The sequence below is a fragment of the Gadus morhua genome, chromosome 20 (genome assembly GCF_902167405.1).
Source record: "Gadus morhua chromosome 20, gadMor3.0, whole genome shotgun sequence".
NCBI lineage: Eukaryota > Metazoa > Chordata > Actinopteri > Gadiformes > Gadidae > Gadus > Gadus morhua.
Genome location: NC_044067.1, coordinates 18,066,194 through 18,094,148, shown reverse-complemented (window position 1 = coordinate 18,094,148; position 27,955 = coordinate 18,066,194). Strand labels below are relative to the sequence as shown.

General features: G+C 43.3%; 1 protein-coding gene across 5 annotated transcripts in view; it reads left to right on the top strand.

The window, feature by feature from the left end:
* slc4a3 (solute carrier family 4 member 3) overlaps positions 1-27,955 on the top strand; it is a 53,205-nt gene that overhangs the window by 18,122 nt on the left and 7,128 nt on the right. For 3 of the 5 annotated variants that reach the window (XM_030342913.1, XM_030342914.1, XM_030342915.1), the window contains 16 exons: positions 2,451-2,677; positions 4,462-4,688; positions 10,135-10,277; positions 12,142-12,322; positions 12,599-12,734; positions 18,854-19,055; positions 19,826-19,931; positions 20,537-20,721; positions 20,976-21,198; positions 22,747-22,962; positions 23,343-23,491; positions 23,969-24,163; positions 24,894-25,118; positions 25,307-25,396; positions 25,520-25,686; positions 27,207-27,460. In XM_030342913.1, coding sequence (XP_030198773.1) covers positions 2,451-2,677; positions 4,462-4,688; positions 10,135-10,277; positions 12,142-12,322; positions 12,599-12,734; positions 18,854-19,055; positions 19,826-19,931; positions 20,537-20,721; positions 20,976-21,198; positions 22,747-22,962; positions 23,343-23,491; positions 23,969-24,163; positions 24,894-25,118; positions 25,307-25,396; positions 25,520-25,686; positions 27,207-27,460 — 2,926 coding nt within the window. Of the gene's footprint in view, positions 1-2,450; positions 2,678-4,461; positions 4,689-6,988; positions 8,341-10,134; positions 10,278-12,141; positions 12,323-12,598; positions 12,735-18,853; positions 19,056-19,825; positions 19,932-20,536; positions 20,722-20,975; positions 21,199-22,746; positions 22,963-23,342; positions 23,492-23,968; positions 24,164-24,893; positions 25,119-25,306; positions 25,397-25,519; positions 25,687-27,206; positions 27,461-27,955 lie in introns of those variants that run through there. The other 2 variants (XM_030342916.1, XM_030342917.1) reach the window with 2 other exon arrangements.

Sequence of the window (27,955 nt, the reverse complement as noted above, 5' to 3'; positions counted from 1 at the left end):
TCGGCAGTAGTTTATGTGTGTGTGTGTGTGTGTGTGTGTGTGTGTGTGTGTGTTGTTTATCATACCGGTGCTGCAGGTATAGAGGAGCAGGTGGCAGTGAGGGGTTAGTTGTCCCGAGACATTTAGGAAGATGGATGGCCCGTGTTGAAATGTGAATGTTTGTTGGTTTGGGATGCAGCGTTCAGCACTGATATGTCAAATTCAAGGTAAACGCAATCTATTTATGATACAAAGGTTTGCAGAGTGTGTCACCTTCCTTTTGGAAACATACTTTACTGTGATCGCACTTCAGAATAGGTGCAACAAGCAATAGTAAAGTCAATAGTGAATTTGTCATTTAGAAAGCATTGTTCATGCGACATTAGTCAGTAGTAAGTGGTTCATAATCAGTGATATAATCTTAATTAGATAAGAGATAATGGTTCATAAGATCATTAATAAAGTGTAATTGAATGATTTCCGAATTATTGATAATGTGTTTATAATGTTTAATTAACACTGAATAATGCTGCAGTTCATGATTTGTTCAGGTAGATAGAAAGCATTAGTCAAGTTTTTTGTGTGAGCTCATCTAAACTGAGGATTATCTATGCCTTACTTAACATTTATAAAACCCTTTTAAAGGTTGGAACTGCCTCAAGTAGGCTACCATTGCAGCAGTTCCAATACTAACAAGTCTCAAAAAGATATCCTCAACAGAAATAATTTAGAAGGACACAACGCAAAGTACTACAGACAATATCAATCTTTATTGTTAATACAGGAAATGTTAGTATTTCTTGTTGGTACAGAAAATTGCATGATGCATGGTTAGTACCAAAAAAATACATAATGTTTGTTAGTACAGATTATCAATTTGTGCTCAATAAGAACAGTGAAACAACTTTAACTGTACAAAATGCCAAAGAATGTTTTGCCAGTACAGTGAACTCTCAGCCATCCGTAAGACACAACCAAAAAAACACTGATTAAGAAAAGCTGGATAAAAGTCTGAGACTTAAGCTCACTTCTTCCAAGCAGCAGCTTACCAGAAGTCTGACAGGCGTCCATTTTGTCCCCGATATCCAAGACCAACAGAATCGCAGAGTCACGTTCTCTGACTAACAGGGACGGTTTCACCAGACCAGCCACCGCTCTGACCAGTGCAAAAACATTTTGGGGGACGGAGAAAGTAAACTTGCCTTTTCATATCATTGCTCAGGAAGTTGGCAAGTATAGAAATATATCCTTGTTGGTGTGAATACAACTGATCGCTAAACAAATTGTCTGGCCAAAAAGCGCAAAATTTCACACAACTTTACAGATATCTCGCTGGTGTTTTGGTCTGAAAAACCTTTCGGATGTGAGCAATGCCAAGATGGCGTACCAAGTGACATTACATCCATCGAAGCCGTGTGACTCTGGATTTTGACCTTTGACTTCCACATTGGCAGATTACTTCTACTCAGCATCTAACCCTCTCATCGACCACAGCATACATGGGCTGAAACAGAATGCAAAAAAAACATTTTAATAGTAAATAAAAAATAAAAAGGCATTTCATCAGAAAAAATGGCTACAGAAGAGGAAACTGAGGAAAGTAGAGTGTACCACCAGGACATGTAACTGAAGGAACAGACAGTTGAGAGAAATATTCTTGGTATGACATGTTTAAAAAGAAAAAGGTAAATTATTACAATACTGACTTTGCATGGAAGTGTGTTGTAGTGATTGTGGTGGTGTTTGAGAATTACATGTATGCAATGTGTTTAATGTTTAGGCTGTAATGTAGTTTTATTTTGACTATTTCAATTACTATTTTCTTATTAACAAGTTGCTGTCTTCTGTATTAACAATAAATATTAATACTTTCTACAATGCTACTTTGTGTTGTGTCCGTTTTCTGTATAAATAGTTATTAAGTGTTTACAATGCATTATTAAACACATTGTAAATAGAAATGTTGGAAATCATAACCTTAATCTTTATAAACCATCTCATAACCCGCTATCTCAATATCTTTTTTGCCGGAACAAAGCTTTGTAAATAAGACAATTACTATTTACTACAACTGTATTAATCCTTCGAAGTTTACTAAATTAGTGGCTGGGATTCCTGCTCATAGATCAGCCATTATAGGGACTGACCAACATCCATTCTGCCGGAAATTGACCACCTTTAGACACAACATTTAGAGATAAATGGAAATATGTTGCGTACATTCACATATCATTTGAACGGAAAAATCCATCAATTTGTATTGACCATCGTTTTTCTTTATCCGTTGATTGTCGAAGTTCAACCTGTTCTATTTAAAACCTTTTTAATACAGAGTCAAGGTGAACGTGGTAGTGAGGGTTCGATTAATTCCTGGATTAACCTAGAGACAACCCTGCCTCCATTTTGCCGCCATGACACCACCACCATTTTCCAACCACCACTCCACTCCCTGAACGTTCTCCTCCTCCCAGTTTAGCTCGGGGAACCAAGAGCAGCCCGGGCGCCTCCCACCTGTAAGCTCCTTCCACGTGGAGACTGAGACGGTAGCCGCGGCGTCGCAGGGGCCCATGGGGCCCGCTGGCCAGAAGGGGCGCCCTGCCCAGGGCGGGCGTCAGGCAGTGGGACGGACGGCCTCCGGACCCCTGGCGATGGAGGAGGAGGAAGAGGAGGAGGAGGAGGAGGGGGATACAAGTCGCAGGTAGGATGGCTCTGGTGCCATCTTTAAAACACTGCAAATAATATTGATTATTATTGATTATGCTGTTGGGCTCTCTGTATTCTCCAACCCCGACAACCGCTATGTATATATCTCACCTGTAGTGACGCACTTGTTCATTCACTAAGTCAATCACTCTTTCATTTGCTCTCTCATACAGTAAGTCACTCGCTGTCTCCGTTACACTCTCACTCACTAAGTCACTCACTCTTTGACTTACTAAATCGCTCTTTCACTTGCTCACTATCATTTACTAATTCACACACTCCCTAACTCAGTCTCATTCCCTGTCACTCTCTTTGACTTACTCACTCTACATACCTCCCTCACTCACGCTCTCACTTTTTCATTCACTGACTAATTTTCTCACTCACAGAGCAGGCCCAGTGTGTTTCCCAAAGTGAGACGTGTCGTATTAGGGAAGAACAGTTTGTTACCTTGTATTGTGTGAGTGAAGTCAGGCAGCCAAGACAGTGCAAACACAGTCAGGCCATGTGACTGAAAGCCCCAATTGCCAAGTGCTCAAGAACGCATTCAGCTTCACAGTGTAGAGTTTCTTCAGAACAAGTAAACCTGTTGTTGGCTTCTAAGGACAAAGCTGTGTGTGTGTGTTTGTGTCTTCGTGTTTGTGGGTATGTGTCTCTGAGAGCCTGGGATCCCTTTAGATTCTCACAATAATATCCTTGAAGTTGGTTCTTTCTGTAGGTTACAGTGTTCTTGTTATATACGTAGAGGATAAGACAGGATCGTTTAGTGTTTAGGGTTCCCCGAAACCTGACTCCCAGCCAAAAGGTTCTGGGTTTGACCCCCAATGCCGCAGTATACCTGCAGGAAAATGGCAAATGAACAACTATTCATATTTATTTTTTGAATACATTTTTTAACCATTGCACAATACATTGATTATGATTACACACATTGCATGACCCTCATATTTTTCTTTCTTCGATTAACAAAGTGTCTTATATTATTATATGTATTAACACTATACATAGTGTTATATACCCACTATACATCTAGTTATATACACACTACACATTAGGTTACACTTGAGACGACATTACAGACTACACAAAGCAGCAGACAGTGTTTTGCTGAGTCAAACAGGCATCATGCTATCCTCATGGTGTATAAACACCAGAACATGGATCCCCGTGTCGATATGACCGATGAGGTAATGCTCTGAATAATGGATGAAGCTCTCTGCTGGCAGCAGAGGGCCACATATTATTCAGTTTGTTCCCTCGCTGGGTTGGGGAGGACTCCAACTTGATGATAGTCCAATGATACTCACTATACAGTCAAGCCTATATTTTGTGCTTGGTTTATTGTGCACGTTTCATGTATTAAATGTTTGTACAAGAAACATACTCTATAATATATAATGTTGTCTTATTGTATATGTGTGTACACGGTCTCATATCTAGGGACGTGTGTGTGTTTAGTATTTGGTTATAGAGCCCCCTCCTGGTTAATAATAAGCACTGCAACTAACTGCAGTATGTGTCAGAGTAGAGTATTGTTTGGTAAAGTTTATCATAATTTGGGTTGCATGGATTGCAATACATTAAGCAGGATGAACCTCAAACTTTTTCAACCAGTTTTAACTACTTTATAAATGCTATTGCCCATTTCCCCCGCTCTCCATTCCATCCCTCCCTCCATCTCTCCTATCCCATCCTTTCTCTTCCTCTTTCTATCCCCTCTCCCTTCGACCCCCCCCCCCCCCCCCCCCCCCCCCCTCCCCCCCCCCGCCCCCACCCCAGCACCCTGCCGTCCCCCGACCACGTGTCCCTCCCGACGTCTCGGGGCTGGTTCCGGAGGCGCTCCCCCCATCGCCGCCCCCCCGGGGCCCAGCGGAGCAGCTACGACCTCCGGGAGAGGGTGTACATCGGCAGCCTCATGCCCCTGGAGATGGCCGTCTACCAGCAGGTGCCCACCGACGAGGCCGAGGCCCAGATGCTGGCCAGCTCCGACCTGGACGACATGAAGAGTAGGAGGAGACACACACACACACACACACACACACACACACACACACACACAGTAGATACAGTAGATACACACACACACACACACACACACATGCATACCCTGGACGACATGAAGAGTAGGAGGGAACCCACACACAGACATACATAAACATATACCGTATATACACGAACAATACATACACAAGCATGCATAGACATATACAGTGTAAACACATACACACTTCACACAGACTACGACTAGACATAACCTGGACGACATGATTAGGTTAAGTACCATTGTATATACACACATACATAGACATTTGCAGTATAGAAACAGAAACATATACTGTATTTACAAGTTCATATTGATACACGCATGCACCTGGACATCATGAAGAGTAAGAAGAGACCAATGTAAACAAATTGGCATAAAGTATATATGTACACATACATAGACATATACATTATATAAACAAGCACAAATAGTAATTACCGTAAGTTCGCTGACAAACACATAGACACATTCCATACACACACAAATACAGTATGTATGCAAACACATTCACATCTACAGTGTGCACCTGCACCCATACATTTACATTTAGGACATTTAGCAAACACTTTCATCCAAAGCAACTTACAACGGTTCACACAGACATTTGCAGCAGAGTCAACCGTGGAAGGTGACAGCCAGCTCGTCGGGAGCAGTTTGGGTTAGGTGTTTGCATAGCGACATCTCAACGCTCAGCTACGTTGAGCCGGAAATTGAACTAGCAATCTCAAAAGTCACCCCATATACACACTGAACACACGCATATCTGAAAGACATTAAGAGTAAGGACAATGCATATACACAGGATATTTATCCATGTTTAGATGTATACACACATACAAATAGGGGCTCTTTCACTGCTTCACTTTTGAAAGATCGTCTATGGCGCCCTCTACTGGTGCTTATAGATACTAAAGACTTGTTGTTCATAGCAGTTTTTTTCCATTATTTGTAGTCTGTAGATATGTGACCAAACTAGGATAAACATTTTGTTGCATAAAAGTAGCTACTATGAAATTGGAGTTAAGATGTAAATTCCACACATTGAACCCGCAAGATGGAAATGTGGCTTTATATTGTTTTTCACACTAGTGAATTAAATCAATGTTGGATGTCTCATAAAGTGTTGACTCGTGGTGAATATGGCTAATAATGTATTTATGTAAAACACTTTGGATAAAAGCAGCCACACAGTGTAACATACTTTCATTGAATATGAATGGTCTAAAGGGGAGAAGCTAAACTGACAGTGAACTCAAACAAGGTTGCGAGTTCGAGTGAGATAATGAATGTGAGGGAAAGTGGTTAGAAACGGGTAACTTTTTGGGGTAAAAGCACAGTGGTTCCACCTCCTCGGGGGGTGTTAATTAAAACCGGTTGATTCCCCCTCCACCATCGATCCCGCCGCCGGCTCTTCCCGCTCTTTACAGCTCTGTCGCCCCCCTCCGCCCCCCTCCACGTGATCGCTCAGATCTGGGCCGCCTCCCCTCCATCCGTCTGGACCAGGACTCAAGTCATTGGTTCACGCCCTCGTTCACTCGTGCTCTCTCGCATTGGCTCACAGAGGCTGTCCTGATATGGGTTGTGATCATGCGTCTGTTGAATGAGGCATGAGGCATGAGGTATTTTTAGATTGTGTCAGGGGGATTTCTTTCTGAACTATTGCGTCTATGGCGGATGAGGCTTCTCAGAGCATAAGTAGCACACGGTAGTTGTAGTATTGTCTCCTCTCTCACAGAGTGAGCACTGATCAAAATGTCAGGTAGAGTTTTTCATGCCCTTGCAGGAACGCTACTTGATTCTTCAAGGACCGCAGATGTGCTAGTTAGTGGGAGAGTCAATGTACCAGTAAGACATTGAAACAGGGGTACTTGTGATCGTGCCACCGATTGTGGCTGGGAAAAGCTAAAAAGGATAAAGTAATGCAAAATAGGATCCATGACAATTTTCATTGATGATGATCCAATGTCAATAATATTAATATGAAATATTTGGTCAGTTTAAACTATACAAAAGTGAAAATTGTTGCTCCTACTTTCTAAACTGTGTGTAAATGTTTTTGTTTTTTTAACAGATTGTTTATCAGCCGATCATATCCAATTAATAAATCTTCACATTTCGCCGTATGCACATGCACACACAAACGCAATTGGTTTCCATAGTTACCTGTGATGCATGCCATCACAACCAGAACATCCCCGTTGATTCCTGAGTGCTATTTAAGAACCGAAAGTATTTTGTTTGTTGGTGTGTGTTCCGGTTTCTTTGACCAGGCATTTATCAACATATCGGAATATCAGCCTGTATTAGTCATATGCTAGTACGGTCCCCTCAATAGTCAACCTTTTACTCAAACCGTGACATCATCAGGTTGGACTTGTTTCGTCATGGAAAAACTACTTTAGGAATATTCCAATCTATATGTTTTCCGCTCAAAGGATCGATCCACTGGACCACATCATGGAACAGGGCGGGGCTTCAGTAGGCGTTCGTTGGTGGTGGGGGTGCTTCTGAAAAAAGTGCAACACTTTTATCATGATGTCCTCTTGGAGGTCTGGAGGTAAAGCCTAACTTTCGTAGTTTCTCCTCTGGCTGTGAATAAGGGCCCATCTGCTGTGGAGATTACGCCATACTTTAGACGAGTGAAAGTTTCTTGATTTGTCCTTGACAATCTCTGTATTATTTTCCAACGAGTGAAATCGATTTTTAGATAATTACCTTTAAGGCTCCATTCAGGTAATTAAGTTGATTCATTTCTTTGATTTGTTGAGGGGTAACGTCTTTATAACGCCAGTATCCTTAACGTCTTCAGTCACTTGGCTTTTCTTTGTTCCAAGCAACCTTGATCCTTATCACAGTTAAAAACTGGTTGAAAACCAGAGGATTACCAGTTCTGAAAGGAGTTTGAATATCTAACAATTGAGAGAACACACTGTTTGTGGAAAACAAGATTTTGTGGAGACCCATTCCCAATCTTGTGAGAAGCCAGCCGTTGTGAAGACCCAAACTTGTTTAGACAAGCCTTTGAGAAGACCCCACTTTTGACGAAACCAAACGGTTAAGAAGATCTGGTCTTTGTGAAGACTCATTCTTTGGGAAAACAGCTTTTGGAACACGATATTTGTGCAGACCCAACGTTTGTGTAGACCCAGGCTCCGCAGAGCACAGGGGCCCAGGGGTGTGCAACGGCACCCAAGAGCCCGGAACCCTGGATGAACAGAGTGTCCGCCCGGAGCGGGGTGGAGCGGAGGAGGAGGAGGAGGCCCCATCCGCGGAGATGACAGACCACCCAGCGACTGAGGACAAGGAAGACAACCACAAGGACCACCACCAGGACCACCACCAGGACCACCATCAAGACAACAACCAGGACCACCACCAGGACCACCACGACGGGTATACCCCCAAGAAGCGGGGTGCTCAGGCCAAGCACCACCAACCTCTGGAACACCAGTCCAGCGGTTTGATGACCCCCCGTCAGCAGCACGACCCGGCGCACCGTGGCTCGCTGTTCACTGCCGAGCACTTCGACTTTGAGGAGTTTGTTCTGGATTTCGACGACTATGACCTGCTGGAGTCCATCCACAGCCAGCTGGCGTCTCCTCTGGAGCCCATCCGTGAGTAGCGTTCTTCTGATAGTCACCGTGTCACCTTAGTCGGGCTCTCCTGGTCCCCGATGATGGCAGCAAGGAAGAAGTTTTAAAATGTGGTTATGAGGTCAAACCAAAGCAAGACATGGGGATTTTGAAGGGACAGGAGTGTCTATTGACTGCTGGTTAGGGTGACTCCTAGCTGAAAGGTGGTGAAGGGTTAAAACCTTAATGTCCGCAGTCTATCTGAATTCATGATGCTGCCTAACTCCTACCTACTCTTTACTGACATGAATCCAAAAACAAAGGAATCACTTTTATGCTTGGGATGAAAGAGTCTGCTGAATGACTAAATATAAATAATTAAATCATATTATACATCAAATTAGACCATTTATTTTATATATGCAATTGGTGTTGTTTGAGGAAAAAGGGTTTCATTTTATAATTCCCTTCCTGTGATCCGTCCAAACTCTTGAACTGATATGAATAGCCATGCATCTGAAAGCCCCCATACTATGTTCTGAACTGGGCTAACGCCATAGCGATCGACCGCTGGGCCCCTTGTTTCCATTGATCGCGTGACCGACTGCCAGACTAATTAACCATAATCTGGGGCTTGGCCGTGCCGTGGCCACAAGCAGTACAGAGCCAGCCCATGTTATTGAGTGCATTGACACAGAGCAGCCCCACTGCTGTGTTAGATCCGGTGGCTCCAATTTGGTGTTGGCGACCTGGCCACAGCTGGAGCGGAAACCCGGCTCATTGATAAACTATAGCTTTTTGCTCTCTTTTGTCTTTTTTGTCTGCCACGAGAATCTCTATGGGGTGTGTCCAAGTTATGTAATGAATTTGTAGATATAGGCCTGTGCCATGAACGGGTCAACTGTTGCGTTATACTATGCTGCTTGTCAAACAGACACATATCTGTACCGGTACACACACACATCCACAGACCTTCTCAATCGCCCACTCGCACACTCACACACGTACACACACACACAAACACTTGCCCTCTCCCCCATGCACACACACACACTTACCCCCCCCCCCCCACACACACACACAGACACTTAGACACACACACAAACTTAAACAGACACAAAGTGTTGCCAAGGCCTTATCTCCATCTTTATCCTATTTTTGAGTTTATATACATTAGAACATGGAACATGAACATAGTGTCATCTAAACCCATTGACCATTTAATTTCCCCAGTTATGGGGATGCCATATTTATACATTTAAAATTGCTTTAAACTTCCCACATTCCTCACTAGCCCCTTTCAGTAGGCCCTGGGGTTATCCCCTTCCCTCTGGCTTTCCAGATCTCTAAATTGTCCTTTTGAAGTCAGAGGAAACCGTGTCACGCCGTCTCCGTCCCCGGCAGTAAGCCATAGCGAGGTCTTCTGGTGAGACCTCTTCCTCCTGTCTCATTAGGTAATACACGGCTTGTGGGCGAAGGAGCATGCAAATTCAATTTCTCCCCCTGTGACCACAAATGTCTGCCGGTAATTCTTCATCTCTCTCCAATAATGACCTCTACCTTGGTTCCAATGGAAGACTGGGATTCTCGGTTAGCCATGTTGACATTTCCCCAAACTATTCCGGATTATAAATTCTTTCCGGATTTAAATTAACTTCATTATAAAGGAAGGAGAAATTGCTGACATTGCACAAAAACGTAATATTCCAATTTGACTTACAAGTGTGACACTCTCTTGACTCTCACCTCTGGAAAGCTCAGCGAATGAGACTTAACATAAGAGAACATCTTCCACCAACCCCCACCCCCCCCCCCGGTTGTTGTTTGTGTGCACAGGTCACAGATTCGAGGACAACCCCGGCGTGAGAAGACACCTGGTGAAGAAGTCGTCGCGATGCCAGCTGTCCCGGGCCAACAGCTCCGGCCCGCTGTCCAGCCTCAAGAAGAAGAAGAGGGCGGCGGACAAGAAGACCCACGAGGTGAGGGGTCCGCACTCACGGCTCAGACCCAACAGGGCTTTATTAACCCCGGGGGCACCGGTCATCCTTTGCTCAGCTCTCAATGGAAGATAATTAGAGGAATTGGGCTATCAATTAAACAGGACAGTATAGTACAACAATACAGTTAATAGGAATAAAAGTAGTCTGCCCGTGTTCCCCAAACGTCAAGTTTTTTAGATTGTCTTTTACTCTTCTTCTCAAGTTAATTTGTAACTCTATTGGATGATGGCATCAGGGTTTTAGGCTGTACGATTGTACTGATTCCACCCATGTCTGCCTTTTTGGTTAAAGGCATAGACAAAAATGCTTTTATGTTGAATGCTGTGGTAAATCAATCATCATATACACACAACTAATTGGCAGTTCTTTCTGTACTACTTTACAATATCAATAAGTGATTGGTATTGTCATCTCAGAATTCTTAAAAATCGATCTAATGAAATCTACCAGACAAATTTGTTGACATTGGGAAATCGGGATGTTTATTTCACCTTGCATTCTTTCAGGGCTAGGCTGTACAGATACTGTGTGTTCCTGCAGATTAAATTCAATTTTCGGTAAGACTTTGAACTAATCCTGTTTGAACTGCTGGATTCACTGAAGAAGTGACTTACGCCAAGATAAATTACCAATGTTTCTTTTTATAGCTTTGAGTTTTATGGGAAGTGAATTTAACCATGACACCGTGTTTGGAAGTCGAAACTTTTCCTTTCCAAGTACCCAGTTGCTCTCTGAACTATATCCAAACTGCGGGTAATTCTATTAGTTGGACTATGTGTAGACTGTCTCTTTGAATTAGCGGTCCCCATCTGTTGGATTTTCCTCTGTCAGTTTGACCTCATGTTTGGGTAAACATAGAACTCCTCCGCAAGGTGTCTGTCCACAACCACAAATCTTCAGGAAATGTAAAACATCTTCCATGTTTTAACATTTGACTGTTGAGAAGGAAAAAACAAATGGTAATAGCTGTACAGGCCCTGGGAACCTGCTTGTGAATTATCATCATTTGCTGTTTGGTAAACGCGTTCATCAAACAGACATTAACAACAGTGCACACACTTGGGTCGGCCACAGTTGGGATTAGAGCGGCCATATTGGAGCCATTTTCCTTTAGTTGAGGGGCCAACATCAGGTTCAGTGTCGTTAGGTTCATCATGTTCCCAGTACATCCAAGGAATGGAATCCTAGGGAATTTAATATACAGGTCTGATTTTTTGTCGTAAAAAGGCACTGCTCTGTTACGTGTTACCGTTATGTCTCTGCCCATAAGTCCTTGAGACTGTATCAAAATCCAATTTGTCCATAAAAAGTCAATGCTTGTCTAGAGCATGTGTACCTGTGCAACCTCTTTAAGATTCAAGATTCAAGATAATTTATTGTCATTTCAGCCATATACACAGTATACAGTGAAATTAAATAGCGTTTCCCAAGGACATAAGGTGCAACATAATAATAAATAATATTATAATATAATAATAATATAATAGTAGTCTAATCTCCTCCCACAGCTCTGTCAGTATGGTCAAAAACACATCCACACCGAAACCTTAAGGTTTTCCTTTGAACATGTATAATACCTTGTATAATATAATATAATATAATATATCTTTTAGCATCAACATTAATATTGTGGTGACCTAGAGGCGCTTAAATAGACGACGTTTCAGACTTCTATATCTGGTCTTGGCTTTATTGATCAGCAACGGTTAACATGTATAATAGTGACTTTATGGGTTTTAGCTTTGTTATGGGTTTAATAAACCTAAATCGAAATCCTAAAATGGCAGATCATAGACCCATAGCAAGCTACATGCTGTTACCTTTAGCGTGCGTCGCTCCGCAGGTGTTTGTGGAGCTGAACGAGCTGATCGTGGAGAAGGACCACGAGATGCGCTGGAAGGAGCGCGCCCGCTGGATCAAGTTTGAGGAGGACGTGGAGGAGGAGACGGAGCGCTGGGGGAAGCCCCATGTGGCCTCGCTCTCCTTCCGCAGCCTGCTGGAGCTCCGGCGCACCATCACCCACGGTACAGTGGAGCCACGCACACACAAACATCTTTATATATCTTCCATATTAATCACTACTTATTAAGGTTCTCATACTATTTTAATAATACATAGCAGAATATCATTTGAAACTTACAAATGTTTGATATTTGAAATTTAGAAGAAATGAAATCTTCAAATGTTTTTCAAGTCTAAACTTATTTTCTTTAATGGATGACGGTTCCCCTGCACCTCCCTGAACTCGCATCAATCTCCACTCCACCTCTAACCCACACCCTCCTCCACGCCCCCTGTAGGAGCCATCCTGCTGGACCTGGAGCAGAACACCCTGCCAGGCATCGCCCACCTGGTGGTGGAGACCATGGTGATGTCGGACCAGATCCGGGCTGAGGATCGTTCGGGGGTCCTGAGGGCTCTGCTGCTCAAGCACAGGTCAGACATGAGAGGCGATCAGGGGGGATTGTTTCCACCCCAGACGGGGAACAGGGCTGTGACAGCCGCAGGTAGAGAGAGAAAAGAGAAGAGATTGAAAACAATGACACAAAAACTAAAAACACAGAAAATATGTGTATAAACACAATAATAGTAGTAGGAGATTAAAAACAACATCAATAGATATTGATAATTACAATAAATATATAATATTTATTTTTTTATAGACAGGCAGTCCAGGCAGACAGGAAACTGGATTAAAAGGTTTCGCTCCCGGGTTAGCGCACATCAGCTAGGCTGAGCCACCATCACCCCACCACTACCCCCGGAGGAACCTTAAAGTGCATTAACCCTTTCACCTTTTCGGCTAATTTACTCTTAAACCTGATGCGATATAATGTGATATGATGCGACCACGACCTCAGGTCCAATAAGCGCACCTTTCCAGGTCCGGGAAAGACATAACTCAATGGCGTTTGAATTTCCTGGAATACATATGAGACCAGAGAGGGAAACAAACTCAAAGCTTTGGCCCCAGGGCCACCTCTCCAACCCAAGCAGCGCGTGTTAACCTTCCCCGGCCTCGCAGCCCGCCACGCCTCATCGGAGACCTGTTTTTCCTCGTGCAAATCCTTCATCCTTCTTTTCATCCTCTCTCTCTCTCTCCTAACCCCATCGGGAGGGTCGTGTTTCCACCCTGGCTTTGAAACGCGGCAGGGAATGGCGTGTAAGTCAGGGCTCGTGGGCAGCAGGTCTCTGAACCCTTTATTGGAAGCGTTGGGTTGGCGGGGTGGGGGGGGTTGCAAGCGTGACAGGAGCCAGGATGAAGGGGGGGAGCGCGGACTGCGTATGTTGTGCCGGGCATTAGCGGGCTAAGAGCGTGGCGTAGGCCTTCTCTGCGGCCCGTGCAACACCAGATGTGGACGGTTTCCGCTGGCCCTTGAAAGCGCCGCTCGCCTGATGCCCAGGAAAAACAGAAGGAACAGATCATTTGAATAAAGAAGAAAAGATTCCTGGAATGTGCAGACGGCCATCTGGTCTCTCTAAGCCACCGTTTTTTGTTGCGTGACATAAAGGACTTTCTCACCGTTTCTCTGTGAATTCATAATTAAAATATTTTAAAAGGTGTTCTTATAAAATTGAACTTCTACTGGTGATATATGTGCAGACATAAAGGTATTTTCAGTGTTTTAATGACTGAGAGCCGTTCACTCTCACCCGTAGCAAGAATCGGCCAATAGGGAGTAAAGCACAGTTATTTAGTTGAATAACCACATGAGGGCACTGAAAACTACAGCAGATGACCAGGAGTGAGGTCTGACCAGCGCTATAAGTAACCGTTTCTAAGACATGCATGAATCTGTTTTAAAACCGAAGGATATCGACCGATACCAATCCCCTTCCCCACAGACCAATTAACAACCTTATATATTTTCTTATTTCCACAGAATTATTGTCTAGCATCTCCACAGACTTTGACTGTCTAGTTATAACTGGTGACTTCAATTTTCAGACTGATGATTTGAATGACAAGTGTGCAAACATTTTTTTTACCATTTTGGACACATTTGAACTGTCCCAACATGTGAAAGAGACTACTCATTATAAGGGGCATCCTCTAGACCTGGTTATCACAAAGGGCCTCAATGTTTCTGATCTCTCTGTGACTGATCCTTCCTTGTCTGACCACTTTTGTGTTTTCTTTAATATATCTTTTATTCCCGACATACAGACAAAATCAAATACTGTCAAAAAACGGTATATCAATGAAGAATCTTACGTACTTTTTAGAAAGGCCATCTCCTAACTACCACCTCTCAACCCATGTTCTGCTGATGATCTTGTAGAAAACTTTAATTTGAAAAATTTGAAAGTCATGGATGTCATTGCACCTTATAAGGTTAAAACGATTTCTGGAAAGCAAAAGGCACCCTGGAGAAAAGCTGCTTCTGTAACAGCACAGAAAAAAGAATGCAGGAAGGTTGAACGCATCTGGCGTAAAACAAAACTTCATATTCACCATGATATCTACAAAGAGAGCCTCCGTGCCCACAATTCAGACTTAAAAAGTGCTAGAGAAACATTTTTCTCCAATATCATTAAATCCAATAATAATAATGCAAAAACCCTATTTGCAACTGTTGACAGACTGACCAACCCCCCAACACAAATTCCACCTGATCTTCATTCCACTCAGAAATGCAATGAGTTTGCAGCTTTTTATACTGATAAAATTGAAGGCATCAGACGCACCATCAATATCTCCACTTCAAACAAAAATGTTGGACTACCACCCTGTTCAGGCAAAAGTAACGTGGCAGGGATGGCATGCTTTAATGTTATTGACTCTAAAACTCTTGTGGAAACTGTTACACAACTAAAGCCATCCACCTGTTGACTTGATTATTTACCTACCAACCTCTTTAAGAATGTTTTTGACTGCCTAGCAATAGGCATATTGCAGATAGTTAACAACTCTCTCCAGTCAGGCAACTTCCCAAAAGCCCTGAAAACTGCAGTTATTAAACCCCTTTTAAAAAAGCGGAGCCTAGATACCTCTATTATTAACAACTACAGACCAATATCAAATCTGCCCTTCATAAGTAAAATCATTGAGAAAGTTGTCCTCCAGCAACTTAATCACTTCCTGGCATCAACTGGTTGTTATGACACCTTCCAATCAGGATTTCGACCCCTGCACAGCACTGAGACCGCCCTCATTAAAGTTGTAAACGACATCCGTCTTAACACAGACTCTGGCAAAACCTCAATACTAATGCTACTAGACCTCAGTGCTGCGTTCAACACTGTAGACCATACAATACTTTTGGACAGGTTAGAAAACTGGGTGGGGCTTTCAGGCACAGTCTTAAATTGGTTCAGATCCTACCTACAAAATAGGAACTACTTTGTTTCCATTTGCGACTTTGTATCAGAATCAACCAACGTGATGTGTGGAGTCCCACAAGGTTCGATCTTAGGACCCTCTTTATTCAACATCTACATGCTCCCACTAGGGCAAATCATGCATAATAACAATATTGACCATCATTGCTATGCTGATGACACGCAAATCTATGTATCGCTATCACCAAATGACTATCGGCCCATAGATCTGCTGTGCCAGTGCATTGAGCAAGTGAAAGACTGGATGTGCCGAAATTTCCTTCAGCTAAATGAGGACATAACAGAGATAATTGTATTTGGTGCTAAAACGGAAAGGCTTAAAGTAACCCAACACCTTCACTCTCTGTCCCTGAAAACCTCAATCAAAGCCAGAAATCTAGGGGTTATCATGGATTCTGATTTACATTTCGAAAGTCACATCAAATCAGTTACAAAATCTGCATATTATCACCTTAAAAATGTAGCAAGACTTAGAGGGCTCATGTCCACCAAAGACTTACAAAAACTTGTACATGCCTTTATCACTAGTAAGCTTGATTACTGCAATGGTCTCCTTATAGGTCTCCCAAAACAAACTCTAAGGAAGCTTCAGCTTGTTCAGAACGCTGCTGCTAGAGTTTTAACAAAGACCAAAAAATTTGAACGTATTACACCAATTCTTAAATCGTTACATTGGCTTCCTGTAGGTCAGAGAATTGATTTTAAAATCATGTTGCTAACCTATAAATCCCTACATGGTTTAGGCCCAAAATATTGAACTGATATGCTTCCACTACATAAGCCTTCTAGAACACTAAGATCTTCTGAGACCAATCTGTTAATTATCCCCAGAGCAAACACGAAACATGGGAAAGCAGGATTTAGTTACTATGCAACAAATAGCTGTAATAAACTCCCTGAGGATTTAAGACTTGCCCCAACTCTGAGCTCCTTTAAAACAAGATTGAAGACTTTTATGTTTGCTTTAGCTTTCTGCTAAATCTTAAATACTTTACCTTTATTTTACTAAAATGCCTTTTTAACTTTCCCTTTATTTTCTATTTTTACCAGAAAAATACATGATCTGATACCAGAGAGAAAGGTTGTATAAGGGTTAGAGTCCTGAGTTTGTTTGTATAAGGGTTAGAGTCCTGAGTTTGTATTTGTATAAAGGTTAGAGTCCTGAGTTTGTATTTGTGTAAGGGTTAGAGTCCTGAGTTTGTAAGGGTTAGAGTCCTGAGTTTGTATAAGGGTTAGAGTCCTGAGTTTTGTTGAATAAGGCCTTTGGTCTGGGCTAGAGTCCTAGAAGCTGGGTTAGAGTCCTAGAATATTGTATAAGGGTTAGAGTCCTGAGTTTGTATTTGTATAAGGGTTAGAGTCCTGAGTTTGTTTGTATAAGGGTTAGAGTCCTGAGTTTGTGTATAAGGGTTAGAGTCCTGAGTTTTGTTGAATAAGGCCTTTGGTCTGGGCTAGAGTCCTAGAAGCTGGGTTAGAGTCCTAGAATATTGTCCTTTAGGTCGGGTTGTAGTCCCGACTTGGGTTCCAGAGAGACTGTTGATCTGATCTTCAATACATTGCACTTTCAATTTTACTTGCTAAAAAGCCTTTTTAACTTTCAATTTATTTTTCTCTTAAATACATTGCACTTTCTATTTTACTCATTTCTTGCATATGTTTTCTTTTACTTATCTATTATTTTATTTTATTGTATGACAATGTTTATATGTGAAGCACTTTGAGTCTGCCTTGTGTATGAAAAGTGCTATATAAATAAAGTTGCCTTGCCTTGCCTTATGAATCATTTAATGGTGGAGCTCAAATGGAATAATGACCATCACATGTGGATGTATTCATAGGAGGTGTACGCTTATCGCTTCCTGACGCCACATTAAATCACAAACCTCTTCATTGATTACTGTTTCCATGGAGGCACTCGGTCCACTGGCCCGGCACAGTGGGGTGCCAGAGGCATTCCATCGATCAGTCAAAGGCACAGAGTGAGCGTGAACTACATTGCAGTCAGCTGTCAGATTGAATTACCGTGTAAGGGCTGAGCCAGGCCTAGTGTGTGTGAAGAACCCTGTAGGATCCACAGCTCTCCATTGTGCCGAGGAAGCCAAAGTTGAAACCTGTGGATTTAGACAGGGAATGCAGTTTATCCTTCATAAGAGTATGAATATCTTATTACAACTGGCCTACAGGTGTTCGTGTCACCGGTTGTGAAGGTTATTTCTTTATTCATGTGTTCATGACAATTTGTTCGTAGTGTAAAATAATTCTAGCTTCATATTTATTTAAAAGAAATCTAGAATAATGTTACCTGGATCGCCGCAAGGGGTATTCCTATGTGTTTAGCACACAGGCAACCTCTAGGAAATGCAATTATCTGTCTGTATGAACGCCTACACACAGCATTGACAGACACATGTCCTCTATGGGATTTAAAAGATAATGAAACATATGGGAGAGCTCATGGTGTCCGTCTGTCTCGTGCAGTTCTCCTCAGCCAAAGTTCCCGTTTCCTCTGTCTGGACCCCCCTCTTTAAAGACACAATGGTACATAACGGTTTTCCACCAATAACACAGTAATAGTGATGGACACTGCTCGCCAGTGCTAAAACTTTGTCTGTGTTACGGTTGCAGTGATTGCTGCTGGTGCAACTAACATGGATTCATGTTTTATTGGAATGGCTTTGTGATATTTGACCTTTGGACGATGTGACACACTGACGTTTAACCCTTGTTCAACCCATTTAAACCGAAGAGCGGATCGATTAACTGGATGATGTCGTCTAAAAACTAAAACTTAAACTAAAACAACTCATTTATTCCTAAAAACATTCTGTTGCTTTTGTTACTAGCATGTGTCCTTGCGTAAAGCAACTGCATTGTTTGCCCAACTTCACGTTGAGCAACTTTAAGGTTGTTTAAGAGGAATTGCAGAACCTGAACTTCCCCTGCACCTCCATTGGGAATTTCTGAAACATGTGTGACGGAGAAAAAACCATTAGTGAACTTATCAAAAAGACCCATTCTTCTGCCCAAAGTACAAGGAGTGATGTTGTTTTGACTTTTAGGAATTGAACAACGGACATGAGTGACACTGTTGTTAAAGAGTTATCATAGAAAGAACATCTATTGTTCTTTATCGTTGTGCCATTGATACATGTTCCCACGTGTCAGGCTGCTAAACCTCCTCTCTGTGTCTCCTGACTGCCCCCCGTCTCCTCCAGCCACCCGAGTGACATGAAGCACCGCTTCCACCGCCTGCAGTCCACCAGCAGCCTCCAGGGCAGCTTCAACCACCAACCCAACCACCTGCACCCCACGCCCCCACCCGACACCAACCTGCCACCGCTGGCCGAGGACGGCGAGGAGCACCCAGACAAGGGGCCTGTGTACGACCCCAAGCAGGAGGTCTTCGTCAGCCTGTTTGTATGTTCAGACGGTCCTTCTTTGTTTGTTCTCTTTTTTTTGTATTTTCTCGTACTTATTGTTGTCCCATATGGCTCTCTGGTTTGGTTGCCTTTGAAGCTACTTATTTTTTAAATGATGTGTATTATTATGTGTGATGTCTCACGATGGCATATGTTCATTAACTTATCCAATTTGTGGATGTTAACTTCAAATGAACTTGAACTTGAACCAATGAACTTCCGCTCTGTCCTTTCCCCTCTGTGCTTTCTGAAACGTTCTGTTCCGAGTGTCTCGGTTCTGCGGAGATACACTTGCACGTGCAGAGTCGTGGTGTGGTTTGAGTCCTGTGATTCCACTTTGATTGTACTTGTAAGCGTCCCACCCTGATGAGGTCATGGGCGGGTCTGTTTTAAGACCCTCCTCTCGCACATGTGGCAGTTATTGCTCTTAGTCAGCCTGCAGGTGCTCCTAGTTAAACCCTCTTGATGCATTAGCTGCGAACACGTAAAGCTCCCCGCAGCTTCAACCGTTGGCAAACGCAAAACAGCCCATTCTGAGAAAAAAGAAACCATAAAACCCAACGCAAACTTTGGAAAAAGGGGGTTCATTGCCTATCATAGTGTAATGATAAAGTACGATTCTGATTGGGATATCCCTTTTAAAGAGATTGTTTTTGCTCCATTGTGATGACAAATCGGGGTCTGCCAGAAACGTCCTGTTGTAAATCGTATTCACCCCCTCCTCCTCATCCTCATCCTTCTTCTTCTTCTTCTTCTTCTTGTTCCCAGAAATCGCTCCACCCGCTGCCCCCTGAGGGCCACCCTGCTGCGGCCCGCTCCATGAAGCTCCTCGCTAAGATCCCTAAAGATGCAGAGGCCGTCATCGTTCTCTGTGGTGGGTGTAACAACAAAACACAACACAACATTACCACAGATAGGAATGTACTGAGTTTAGTGTTCTTCTTGGGATACCACACTGCTTTCTAACTGTTTGCTCCGCACTAAGAACAACCACAAAGCTAAAAGTAGGTTGGGCACTTCGCTTGTATCCTTCACAATCTTTTGAAGTTTGCCCTCTGAGTGAATTTGGACTATTTGTGTAGTTTTGTGTATTAGTGGCTAATACACATGTAGTGTATAAGTCCTATATGTAGCATAGTTAGCTCCTGCTCCTTCATGACTGTGTTCACTGTAAATCGCTTTTGATAAAAAACATCTGTTAGATTAAAAAGGAGTGAGATGTTTATGACTAATCTCAATTATGTTAACATTCGGATTCTGTGTTTTTTATTGAAGTTCTAATGCGCATATCATGCACAGATGTGTATTTGTGTTTTATTTTCTTATGCAAAAATGTTTGTTGAATTATTGCTGTGCTGTACTTCTGCTACTCTGTGAGGTTGACCTTACTCATCCGGGATACATGGTATTAAACATAGTCCATAATCTTGAATGGTAAAGCGGCACTCTTGACGGGCAGCTCTCTGGCCATGTCCCTAGGTTGCGTGGAGTTTCTGGAGCAGCCAGCAATGGCGTTCGTCAGGCTGAACGAGGCGGTGCTGCTGGAGTCGGTGCTGGAAGTCCCAGTCCCCGTACGGTTCCTCTTCGTCCTGCTGGGCCCAAGCCAGAATAACATGGACTACCATGAGATCGGGCGCTCCTTTTCCACACTCATGTCTGACCAGGTACAGCATCAAAGGCCTTTGTCCATGGTACTGATCTCCTTCCCCCTTGTGGAGGGTCTTTGGCGTTTATGCCCTCCAATGTCATATTTTATTAAAAAAAAATCTAGATTTATTTTGGATGGAAATGGGATATCTCTATGCTTTCTAAGTTGAAGGAAATGCTTTGTAACAATGAGGTACAGGGATCCAACAAAACAACCACACAGTATCACTTTGTTAACTTTGATCCCGCTCCTGGTCCCGCCTCCACCCAGAACTTCCACGAGGTGGCCTACTTTGCCGACGACCGGCAGGATCTTCTGAACGGGATTAACGAGTTCCTGGACTGCAGCATTGTGCTCCCGCCGTCAGACGTGGCGGGGAAAGACCTCCTGAAGACGGTCGCCGGCTTCCAGAAGGAGATGATGCGCAAGAGGAAGGAGCGGGTGCTGAAGAAGCAGCAGTCCTTCTGCCTGGGACCAGAGCAGGTCCACAAAGGTACCTCATCCAGTCCTTCTCCCAGGGACTGGAGCAGGCCCTTCTCCCTGGGGTTGGACCAGGTCCAAATAGGTTCCTCATCCTTCTCTCAGAGGGTGGAGCAGGTCCACAAAGAAACCACATCATATCCCCCTGGGATATGGACATGGACAAAATAAAGTGTGTGCTTTATTTTTTATGCATACCACAGAAACCAATTTTGGAGACTTGATCTTGTTCCAAAACATCTATCATTATACCACAGTATTATTAAATACTCGATCCTGGTCATTAACGCTCCAAGAGTGTACATCGTTTTAAATAATGGGACCTTGCCTCTTAAGAGTTCAAAATAAATTGGTCATACATGACTATTGACCAGATGTGTCCTTGACAACGCAACAACAAAATGCTCAAGCGTCATGGGAGAATATTTTAATTTCAGCTGATTAAGTCGATCATAAAACCTTCTGCGGTGGTAAGCAATCTCAGCCTCACCTAAGCTGCATCACCTCCCGCGTCATACATAATGTACCTAATGTCCTGGCCCCCCCTGTTGTGCTTTATCCCTTCCATATGCAGTGTCTTTATGACCTTACTGACTCATTAGGACAGCTTGCACGTTGGAGATACTCTGTTGTTTGTAAGTTTGAGAATCATTTCGACAATTTGGGCTACTTCTTCCAGATGATGAGGTTGGTGCTCTGCAAGCATCCTGGATGATATGATCAGCTATGATCCATCTTGTTCTAACTGCATGGCAGATATTCACTGCAAACTACTGTGAACAGGAAAAGAGCATTTCTGCTCTCGGTTGTTTCATTGGGGATGATACAAAATCGAAATGTATTGTATAATCCATCTTCTTGAAAAATCTATGTTTCAGTAGCTCATATACATATTTCAGTGGCTCATGTACATATATTAGTAACTCATGTACATGTTTCAGTAGCTAATTTACATATTTGATTAGCTCATGTACATATATCAGCAGCTCAAGAATATATTTCATCAGCTTTACCATTTGTTTAGGGGGCAGGGTGGTCGTCTGATCTAGTCTTGTGTTTGACTCCCGGTCGACAGGTTCTTGGTTTGAACCGCAATGTTCACGGACAGTGAGCAAGATCAATTAATCTTACCTGCCCCTTAGTGACATATACAAAATGATAAGTCCCTCCGTATTGATCATGTGTTTCTGTATTAATTCACTGTAAGGCGCTTTGGGTACCTGTATTTAAAGAGTCCCTTCGTATTGATCATGTGTTTCTGTAATAATTCACTGTATGGCGCTTTGGGTTCCAGTATTTCAAGTTTTCCCTTCGTATTGATCACGTATTTCAGTAATTATTCAAGATCGAGTTGCTTTGGGTACCTGTATTTAAAGAGTCCCTATGTATTGATCATGTGCTTCAGTAATAATTCATTGTAAGGGGCTTTGGGTACCTGTATTTAAATTGCCCCTTCGTATTGATCATGTGTCCAGGTAAGGTGCTTTGGGTGCCTGTATTCAAAGAGTCCCTGTGTATAGACTGCGGATATCAGTGGACATTCTCGTCACTTGCCCCGCAGAAGCAACTCAGGAGGACCAGGAGGAGGCGGACCAGGAGGTGGACCCCCTGAAGCGCTCGGGGGTCCCGTTCGGCGGGCTGATCCACGACGTCCGGCGGCGCTACCCGCGCTATGTCAGCGACCTCCGCGACGCGCTGGACATCCAGTGTGTGGCCGCCGTCATCTTCATCTACTTCGCCGCGCTGTCACCCACCATTACCTTCGGAGGGCTGCTCGGTATGTTCTGCGCACTCCTGCAGTGGAAACACACTGTGTTCATTATGTCGGTGGTTCTTAGACTGTTTGATGTCCCTTTTAAGATGTTTTAATCTGCCAAGTGCCCCTTGGTGCAAACATGAACATTAAACGGATTGGTTTAGTGAGAAACATGGGCTTGTGCTTCACTTATGATTGCTGTCGTTTATTGGAAATATTAACCATCTTTTTGTTAATATTCAGAATAAATTATTTGCTATAAAGATGGAATTATCTTTTTGTAATTTGCTCATAACCAACATCGGTCTTAATTCACTGTAAGATAATGCTTCAGCTTGGCCTATTTTAAATTCACACGTTTTAAATATTCCTTCTTTGGTTTCTGTGTCCTTTTTACACAGGAGAGAAAACGGAGGGCATGATGGGAGTGTCGGAGCTCATCGTTTCCACGGCAACCCTGGGCGTTGTCTTCTCCCTGCTGGGGGGTCAGCCACTGCTCATCATCGGCTTCTCTGGCCCCCTGTTGGTGTTTGAAGAAGCCTTTTATAAGGTGATGAAAACACTACCTCTCCACCACGCCTTCAAACAGCTCAGCCTCAAAGGTCGCTCTTGTAGACTCAAGCACTTTATTGATTATAGCATAAAGAAGAAAGAAAGTACCAAAAATACACTAAAAGACTAAATAAAATCAACCTCCACGACCAACATCCACATAAAGATACTTTCAATAGTTTCCCATCTGGCCTTGATGAGGTATTTTCACCAGATATGTATTTTCCTTTTCCTCATATATTCCAATATAACGCCTACCGTCACTCCCAACAGGTGACATTAAGCGAAAGACCAACAAGCTGGTGAATTATGAATGGTTAAAGTCTAAACCATGCATATTTACAATATTTCCTTACGTCATTTTGTTCCCCTCATATATTGCAATCAACCATCGCTACCAATCCAGAACCGCTCATTAGCTCCCGCAGATGTTTTGATGAAACCGTTTCCCTTGTGCGCGTTTCCCGGTTCCCAGTTCTGCCAGGCCCATGACTTTGAGTACCTGACGGGCCGGGTGTGGATCGGCTTCTGGCTGGTGTTCATCGTGCTGGTCATGGTGGCGGCTGAAGGCAGCTTCCTGGTGCGCTACATCTCGCCCTTCACCCAGGAGATCTTCGCCTTCCTCATCTCCCTCATCTTCATCTACGAGACCTTCTCCAAGCTCATCAAGGTAACCACTGCCAGTGGGGTAGTAGAGAGGGCTCTCAACCAGAAAGCTACTGGCGTGATTCCCTTATCGTCCTAGCCAAGTGTCGAGGTGTACCGGAGCAAGGCACCTAAGTGCTCCCATTGAGCTGGCTGTTGTCCTGCGTGGTTGACCTTGCCATCAGCGCACGAATGTGTGCGTATGGCTGCAACATTGAATTTGAGGCAATAAACTGTACAGCGCTTTGAGAGACCACAGTTCTGAAAAGCGATGCGTAAATGCAGTTTGTTTAGTGTTTGCAATCTAGTTATTTAGCAGATGCTTTTATAAATGCTAATCAATTTTGACACATTATGATCATTAATCACCAGGTAGGGGTTGGGACATATTAGCTCAAGCATGCCGACAGATAGAATGGAGACCTCTGCGTTTTAACACAGAACCTTTCAGATGTGAAGTAAGACCACCCTAGCATCTGTACACAATCCTTCACATTAACTGGTCAAAGCTAAACAAGTAATCCTGATAAGCAATTTGACCGCTTTGAGCTGTTTGAATACTCAATATCAGATGATGTAGTCATTGTACCTATTAACCATATCAGACACCATAACATATAAGTAAGTTATAAATTGAGTTCATCTTAATTTCCATTTGGGGATGAATAGTGTTATAAAGCAACGATCCATCCTTCTACTGTTTCTATCGCGTCATTAGTATTAACCAATCGTTGACCCTGTTATGGTCTCGCCAGGTGTTCCAGGAGCACCCCTTGATGGAGACCTATCCTGCCTCCCACTCCCATACTGGCCCTTGGATCGGCATCAAAGTGGGCCACCCTTCAGAGGGTCACGAGGACGAGGCCATGGTCCTGAACCAGCCCAACACGGCCCTGCTGTCCCTGGTCCTCATGATGGGAACCTTCTTTGTCGCCTTCTTCCTGAGGAAGTTCCGCAACAGCCGCTTCCTGGGTGGGAAGGTGCGGAACTCTCCTCCCCCTGTCAGATCCCGACGGTCCACGTTCCTGTTGAATGTAGAGCTGAAAAGTTCAAAGCATGCTTTGAATTTCATGGATTTTCCCTTATATTCGTTCGAAGCATAAGGATACATGAAGAAGCATCTATCATGACGCTGTTGTTTATGTATCTTTGTTCTTATCCTCTGCAGGCCAGGAGGATCATCGGTGACTTTGGGATCCCCATCTCCATTTTATTATCCGTTCTTTTGGATTACTCCATTTCCGACACATACACACAGGTATTCATACGATAACGACTTTTGAAAGGACAATAAGTAAAAGGCAATACAAGAAAGAGAAGGCAAAAGGTAACACATAATATGTGCTGTACTCAACCCGGGGGTCTTTTTATCTTCGTGCAGAAGCTCAACGTGCCATCGGGGTTCTCGGTGACGTCCCCGGACAAGCGGGGCTGGTTCATCAGTCCGTTCGGGGACAAGAAGCCCTTCCCCCCCTGGATGATGGCCGCCTCCATCGTCCCCGCCCTGCTCGTCTTCATCCTTATTTTCATGGAAACCCAGATCACCTCGTACGTTCCCCCCACACACACAGTACGAGTTCTCAATCTGTCGACCGCGGGCTGTGAGCGATCCCCACTATTAGGGGACCCAGTGGGTGGCAGCTAGTCACTTTTTAGCTGTTTAATCACGTTTCATATTTTGAGCAAACATTTATGGATTGGGATGCAAACAGTACTCCGTGCCTTGTCTCTTTTGACATGCTCATATTTTACTGCACAACACTATTGTGTTGGTACAGGACCATAAGTACCTTGAGCTAAGTACCTCTCATGAAACCAATATGGTCCAAAATGGTCTTAGAACGAAGGCAGCAATCATAGAAAAGTAGATGCTGAACATTCCTAGTTGTCAATTCAAATATCAGTTGGTAGAGTTCCTCTTTACAATTGCAGTTATGGTTGTATTGTTTATTTAGGGGTAGTTAGCCTAGCTGTATGCATTATACCGTTATTTAGTGTCATCTAAAAGGGTAAATACAGTTAAATAGGGTTGTTTAGAAATGTAATATTATATATAATAAGTATACCAGTTAAAAACATTGGTTTACTTGGGAAATACTTCACTCAAATTTTCCACACCATTCTATTCTGCATGTTTCTAGGTTTTTTTTGTTACATTTGGCTTTTTTTTAAAAGGCAGTAAAACTAAACCTAAAATGGGGGGGGGCAGAGGGGTTAACCACATAATTGACTGCCACTGATGTCATGCAATTAGTCCCAGCCAGTGGGTCCATCTGGGGTTAGGCTAAGGCTAACCCTTTCTAACCCTGCTATCATTTCACTTCATTAATCACCGCAGCAGGACGGCCGCTAACCAAGCTAACGAGACACAACGCAGACTCCGTACCTGGCCTCTCAATATTTCCTATTAGGACACACATGTTCATACGTTACTTTCTCTGTTGATGCTGCTGATACCGCCAGTTAATGCTTTCAATAGAGATGTTATAAAGTCGTAAAATAGTTGAGTTGGGTTTAAACCCTAAATCTTTTTAAGATGGGGGTCAAACACTCTAACCCCTACTAGACTATCCCATGCCCTTCCCATCTAATATAATCTTAAAACTAGGTTTGCACAAATACCATGTTTTCATAACCGTTACCCATTCTGATTACAGACAGTTCCATAATACGAAGTAACCATCCACAATAGCAGTGGTTCTCAAACTTATTTTTCTTTTGTTAAAAAGCTGAAAATTATGTAATCGATTTAGTAACATAAATTGATTGATGCATGCAACATGACAACATGAATTGTGGCCTGTACAATATTGCTTCATTATCAAGTCAACATCTTGACTTGTCAGATATGACTTGACAATAACTGTTTACAAATATATATACAGTATATAAATAGTTTTGAATTAGCATATCGACATAGCCCATTTTTTGGTCTAGTATCGGATCGGGGCATCCCTACTCGAAAAAGCCATCTCACCTGGTCTCACCTTACCCCCTCCTCTCCCCTCTCCCCCGGTCCCTTTTCTCCCTCTCATCCTCCCCCCTCCCCTCCCTCTCCTCCTCCCCAGGCTGATAGTGAGCAAGAAGGAGCGGCGTCTTGTGAAGGGCTCTGGCTTCCACCTGGACCTGTTGCTCATCGTGACACTGGGCGCCTTCTGCCCCCTGCTGGGCCTGCCCTGGCTCACCGCCGCCACCGTCCGCTCGGTCACGCACGTCAACGCCCTCACGGTCATGAGCAAGGCCACGGCGCCCGGGGCCAAGCCCGTCATCCAGGAGGTCAAAGAGCAGAGGGTGACCGGGCTGGTGGTGGCTGTGCTCGTCGGTGAGGGAGTGAGAGAGTGTGGGAGTATGGGGGGGGGTCATCAGTGATGAATGTGTTCAGGGTTACAGAACGCTGGGACAGTGTTGCAGACCTTTGACAGGCATCTGTGTCACTGGGTTGAACGGAAATAGGAATACATCTGCTTTTTAGACAGACGCTGAATTTTCAGTACAGTAGTATCTTAGGTTATGAAAGGGGTACTGTTTTTTTTTTTACTATATAGAAATGTTATTAACAGTAAAAACAATACTTTCCCCTCAACAATTCATAATTGTCCATGCATGAAAAGTCTAACTCTTTGTTCCCCATAACCCTGCACACAATCTTTCACTTACTGTATGCTCTTATTTTGAAGGGGATCACCTAAGGGGGATTAACCTTATTTGTACAATGAAAAAATCCATCTCACATAGCAAATATGTTTCTTCCAGCGAGTTAGAGGAGGATATCAAACTGAAATCATCCTTTTACCAGATCACTATATTTCCAAAAGTG